The sequence below is a fragment of the Thalassophryne amazonica genome, chromosome 6 (genome assembly GCF_902500255.1).
Source record: "Thalassophryne amazonica chromosome 6, fThaAma1.1, whole genome shotgun sequence".
NCBI classification, from domain to species: Eukaryota; Metazoa; Chordata; class Actinopteri; order Batrachoidiformes; family Batrachoididae; genus Thalassophryne; species Thalassophryne amazonica.
The window spans coordinates 100,731,359-100,737,946 of NC_047108.1; the positions used below are offsets into that span (position 1 = coordinate 100,731,359).

The 6,588-nt window shown below is 39.5% G+C and overlaps 1 protein-coding gene across 2 annotated transcripts in view; it reads right to left on the reverse strand.

Annotated features, from left to right (window-relative positions):
- Nucleotides 1–6,310, reverse strand: part of LOC117512747 (matrix remodeling-associated protein 8-like) — a 44,758-nt gene extending 38,448 nt beyond the window's left edge. The window contains exon 1 of one of the 2 annotated variants that reach the window (XM_034172947.1): nt 6,184–6,310. In XM_034172947.1, coding sequence (XP_034028838.1) covers nt 6,184–6,211 — 28 coding nt within the window. In that variant the 5' untranslated portion in view covers nt 6,212–6,310. The remainder of the gene's footprint in view (nt 1–6,183) is intronic. The other variant, XM_034172948.1, reaches the window with a different exon arrangement.
- Nucleotides 6,311–6,588: the final 278 nt, after the last annotated feature.

The following is a 6,588-nucleotide window of genomic DNA, read 5'->3' on the forward strand; positions in this document are numbered from 1 at the left end:
TCTATCCATTTTGATGGATTGTTTTCCGTTTTCTTCCACCCGTCTCTGTTTTTTTTGTCCATTTTAAAGCATTGGAGATCAATGTAGATGAACAGCCGATAATTTTTTGCACCTGCGTGTAAGTTTTCCCCTCTCCAATCAACTTTTTAATCAAACTATGCTGTTCTTCTGAACAGTGTCTTCAACATCCCATTTTCCTCAGGCTTTCAAAGAGAAAAGCATGTTCAACAGGTGCTGGCTTCATCCTTAAATAGGGGACACCTGATTCACACCTGTTTGTTCCACAAAATTGACAAACTCACTGACTGAATGCCACACTACTATTATTGTGAACACCCCCTTTTCTACTTTTTTTTACTAATAGCCCAATTTCATAGCCTTAAGAGTGTGCATATCATGAACGCTTGGTCTTGTTGGATTTGTGAGAATCTACTGAATCTACTGGTACCTTGTTTTCCATGTAACAATAAGAAATATACTCAAAACCTGGATTAATTTTTTTAGTTACATAGCACTACTATTATTCTGAACACTACTGTATTTAATGTATCAGTGATTAATCTGGAAATAGATATTTCAACTTAGTTCACACCCAGAGCAGATCAGTTTTATGGCAAAGTTCACTTCAGATCTACAACAGTTCTAGCACCACTGAAAAAAAAAGACGGCAGTTAGTTCCAAAGCTGAAGGAGTGTTGTATTTTCTGGAGTATTACTAGTTACTAGGTTGAAGTCTTGCAAATTATACACCAAAATAAATAAATATTTATTTTTAATGACTACTTTATTATTAATAATACCAATAACTATTTATGTAGAGTTTTCCCAGGAATCAAAGCACAAAACAAAAAGAACTAATAATAAAATAATAAATACCATTAATTAAAGTACACAACAACAATGCACAAAAATTTTAAATTTACCCTAAAATGTCTGACCCACAAAATGCACAGTGCATCCGGAAGATATTCAGAGTGCTTCACTTTTTCTACATTTTGTTATGCTACAGCCTTATTCCAAAACTGATTCATTTCATTTTTTCTCTCAAACTTCTACACACAATACCCCATAATGACAATGTGATTTGTTTTTTAAGATTTTTGCAAATTTATTAAAAATAAAAAAATTTAAAAGGAATAACATATACATAAGTATTCACAGCCTTTGCCATGAAGCTCAAAATGGAGCTCAGGTGCTTCCTGTTTCCATTGGTCATCCTTGAGATGTTTCTACAGCTTAATTGGAGTCCACCTGGGGTAAATTCAGTTGACTGTACATGATTTGGAAAGGCACACACCTGTCTACATACAAGGTCTCTCACATTTGACAGCGCATGTCAGAGCATAAACCAAGCATGAAGTCAAAGGAATTGTCTGTAGACCTTTGAGACAAGGCACAAATCCTGAAAAGGGTACAGAAACATTCCCACTGGTTTGAAGGTCCCAATGAGCACAGTGGTCTCCATCATCCTTAAATGGAAGAAGTTCGGATCCACCAGGACTCTTCCTAGAGCTGGACGCACTTCTAAACTGAGTGATCGGGGAGAAGGGCCTTAGTCAGGGAGGTGACAAGAACCTGATGGTCACTCTGTTAGAGGTCCAGCATTCCTCTGTGGAGAGAGGAGAACCTTCCATAAAGACAACCATCTCTGCAACAATCCACCAATCAGGCCTGTATGGTAGAGGGGCCAGATGGAAGCCACTCCTTAGTAAAAGGCACATGGCAGCCTGACTGGAGTTTGCTAAAAGGCACCTGAAAGACTCTCAGACCATGAGAAACAAAATTCTCTGGTCTGAGACAAAGACTGAACTCTTTGGTGTGAATGCCAGACGTCATGTTTGGAGGAAACCAGGCACCATCTTGACAGTGAAGAATGGTGGTGGCAACATCATGCTGTGGGGATGTTTATCAAACTAAGAGGCAACGGTTCATCTTTCAGCAGGACAATGACCCTAAGCACACAGCCAAGATGACAAAGGAGTGGCTTCAGGGCATCTCTGTGAATGTCCTTGAGTGGCTCAGCCAGAGCCCAGACCTGAATCTGATTGAACATCTCTGGAGAGATCTGAAAATGTCTGTGCACCGACACTCCCCATCCAACCTGATGGAGCTTGAGAGGTACTCCAAAGAGGAATGGGCAAACTGCCCAAAGACAGGTGTGCCAAGCTTGTGGCATCATACAAAAGACTTGAGCTGTTGTGTGTTGGGGGGGGCGTGGCTGGCTGTGTTGGTGTTCTTTTCTTTTCTTTGCTCTCCAGGTGGCATGAGGGCTGATTTGTCTGTGGAGAAAGTGCTGGCTGAAGAGTCCTCACCCTTATTAGCGTCATGTGGAACACCTGTGGCAGGGGCTCACGTGCGGCCTTGAAGACTTGCAGCTGGAGCAGATAATTGGATGGCGTTCTGCATATAAGTCATGTGTGATTTCAGCAGAACTGCCGGGAACTCGACCTTGTGACGTTCGTGTGTGAAACGCTGAGGACCGCGCCTGGGTTTGACATATTGAGCCCGTGAAGCAGGGAAGGGTGAGGACACATGCTGTCAGCACACGCTAAAGGTAATTAAGTGATTAAGTAATTATTGATAGTATTTTGGTGTTTTGTTACACAGTAAACTGAGACTGTGAAGAGAATTGTGCAGCTTGCTTCTCACTGCGGTGGCGTGCAGGATAAGGGATCCCCACTTGTTGTGAGAGGCTGCTCATTTGCATAAAGTTAAAGAGGAACATTGACCTAAGTGTGTTGCTGATAGCGTGTGTTATGCGAAAGATAGAGTTGTATCTGCTGACTTACCTCACCTTCTCTTTGCTCCACAGAGAATCGGTTCGTCGTGTCCACCTGGGGGGTGTTTGGCGGTGGTAGTGAGTCCAGAAGCGCCGGGCTTTAATCCTTGCGGGCGCTGGTGAACGTGCCACTTATCACTCCACCAGAGGGACGCTTTTTATGTTTTACATTTGTAAGCACAGGTGAAAAAATAAATTGTTTCTGTTGGGAACCGCCTTCTGGTTATTTTTACCGCTGGGTTCTGTCAGACGCAGGTCCGCTCCTCAACCCGCGTCGACACATAACATGAGCGTGAAATTACTGCAAAGGTGCATCAACAAAGTGTTGAGCAAAGGGTGTGAATACTTATGTACACGTGATTTCTTAAGTTTTTTATTTTTAATAAATTTGCAAAAAGAAAAAAAAACAAAAACCTTTTTTCTTGTTGTAATTATGAAGTGCTGCGAATAGAGTTTTGAGGGGGGAAATGAATTTACTCCATTTTGGAATAAGGCTGTAACATAACAAAATGTTGAAAAAGTGCAGCTCTGTGAATACTTTCCGGGTGTACTGTATGTATCAAACATGACATGTATGGCATTATAGGGTTAAACAGCTAAAAATACAGACTTATACTTAATGTATTAGATATGTAATGACACACAACAAGAGTCGTCACGATTGATAAGTAGGCAGATATGACAAGGCAAGGCCCCGAGGCTGAATCTGGGTGTAGGAGATGTGGAACTTATGTGGCCTGTGAGCATCACATACTGACAAGTGACAAATTAAAAGAAGGAAACCTGGAGCCTTGTTTTGGAAGTAAGTGCTTTGATCATTTGGCATAATAACTGCTGCATGTGATCACTCGACAGTTAACATATAGATACAATCACATTTTCTTATAAATTAAAAAAACAAACAAAAAAACAACAGCTTCAAAAATTAACTACTTCCATCCATCAACTTAAATGAATTATGTATTTTCAAGATATACAGTCATGACACACTGGAAAATTAGATATTTAGCAGGTGTTCATTAGTTATCAAAAGTAATTGGCACATTTAGTGCACAGCTGGTTAAAATTTAGATTTTTTTTAAAAGAAAGGAGTGTGGCCAGAATGAGTGCTCTTCCAGTTCAGACTTTAACCCTCAAGTGACCAAGTGGGGTCATTTATTTTGCATATATTTTGTGCACCATTTTTATAATTTTAATTGGAAAAAAATTTCCTACCATGAATTTGTCAATCTGTCTGTCCCGCATTTGTTCATAGAATGCAAGGATCGGGCGATGCGTGTGGCAACTATAATCCAAACTTGTGAGGGGTTACTTATAACACCCCGGGAAGATCTAGGAGATTTTCAACATTATATGGTATTGTAATTTGCCAAACTCTAATCATTATATTTTACTATTTTGCAGGGAAGCCTGGACAACAGACCTAGAATAGCAAGATTTAGGGGAGGTGATGGTCTTGTGGTTAAGCTGTTGGGCTTGAGACCAGAGGATCCTCGGTTCAAATCCAAGACTGACCGGAAAATCACTAAGGGCCCTTGAGCAAGGGCCTTAATCCCTAGATGCTTCTGGTGTGTAGTGTGCACCTTGCATGGCAGTAGCCTGACATCAGTGTAAATGTGGGTCATTATTGTAACGGAGTGGCTATACGCCCAACCCTTGCGTCAATAAAGTAAATTCGCGAGCATATACGCCCAACCACAACCGACCAATGAGCGCGCTTGTAAGCTCACTTCCGGTTTCAACGCAGGAGGGAAAAAAGGCGGATATTTTCTCGCCGACTGCGGGAGGGTTCGCAGCCTGCGGAGCAGCTGTGATCTAAAGTGGTTCTGGTTGGCTCATCACACCCAGGGAACAGTGTCAAACTAACACCATCTTACAGCCAACAAGTAGCATTTTGTTCAAAAACTGTTTCGTCATTGTTAACAGGCTTCCATTCAAAATGCTTATGAAGTTTGTCTTTCATCCACTGCGGTGTTTTCGCAGTAATTAAAGATGGTGCCATTAAATGTGTCAAACATACACCGCAATAGAGCCTTAAAAAGTGGTGTAAAAAAACGTAGATTATGTCACATGTCAAATACGCAATCACGGTTGGGCGAACAAGATAAGACATTATATTTATCTGCCCAACGGTTGAGCGTATAGCCTTTGCCTTATTGTAACGCGCTTTGAGTGTCTGATGCAGATGGAAAAGCGCTATATAAATGCAGTCCATTTACCAAGATTTACAGCTGCACAAGCACTGAGACTGATTCTTGATACCTAGAGTGAGGATGAAAATAGCTCCGGATTGTCACAAAGGATGACTGATGGGTTCACGGAGATTTGTGTTGAAATACTGGCATATTTACTAGTCACCAGTTCTTCTACATTTGACCCTATAATTATCCTACCACATTAGTGGCTAAAATGGCATAAGGTCACTTGAGGGTATACGTCATAGGGACTTAAGTCGGACTTTAAATTAGCTTTTTTTTTATTTTCGTGTTTCTAAATCTAACTTAAACAAAGCTCTTCTTAATTTTTTTAATTGCCCATGTGTTTCTTGGTTTCCAGTTAAAATCAGTGTTTCTTCCTCCACGTCTGAGCCACTCGTGGTGAAACACTCATTACTGACACATATAATGAGGCTGCAGGATTGTGCTGACTCCTCCACTCAGACCGCATTTAACTGGAAACACGCTGCGTTTGAGCCATAAAACAAAACCCACATGCAAAAAAATAACGCGGCCTGAGCGCACAGCGCAAAGCACCCCTCCCCCCCACCAAAAAACAATTTTTAGATTAAACGTTTTTAGCTTTACTTTCTCAACTTTAAAAAGTGTTATTTTCGTACATTGAAATAATTCAATTTTTTTATATTTTCCCCAAGTTAAACAAAATGTGGCGTTTATTTTCAGAACCCAAAATATTTTAATGCCATTTATTTCCAGAATAAAAAATATTTCAAAATGTTTATTTTTAGAAACTTAAATATTTTAAAGTAGGTATTGTTTGTCTTCAGTAACCTAAATAACACACTTAACATTCCATTTATATTTGACCCAGATGTTTACATATTTCAAAATCAGCGTTGTATTTGTTAAAAAGATCTCAAAATAAAATAACTTGTATACGTTAATGTCATCTGCTTTCAAATCTTACATTTTTCAAAATGTCATTTATTCTCATACTGACAATTTTGAATATTTCAAAAATACTTATTTAAATATAAATAAAATTAAACGTGTAACTGACTATCATTACTGCAGACGCTTTATTTTTTACTGGCGGTTCGGTTAGGTTTTCATAAAGCATGTTAAATTGAGCAGACACGAGAAATACGTATATACGTTGTCTTTTCTACACGATGCCGAACGATCATCTGGATCCATTAGCAAAGTTTGACAATACACTTCAACTTACTGTTGAGGAGAATCGAATATGTGGACATCTTCGCAGCGCACGTTAAAAAAATACAATAAAATAAAATAATCGAACAAAGGCCAAGCTGGGACAAAAACAAGAAAAGCTGCAGCAGCAGCAGAGCAGCGGGATTTTTTTTTTTTTTTTTGGTTTTATTCCTGCAGTCTGGACCTTCCACAGGCTCCGCCCCCTCCTGCACATGAAACCCAAAACCATGCACAAAAACAAACTTTATGCCAAAACTTTAAAATAACCATCCCAAACAAAGACACATTTATGCAACTCTATATTGAATCAAAGCAGGTAGCACAAATGTAATTAATCTTCGCCTTTAATATAACTAAAGAAGTCAGGAATCCATAAGAAATGGAAAGACTGTGGCACAGTATATATATATATATATAT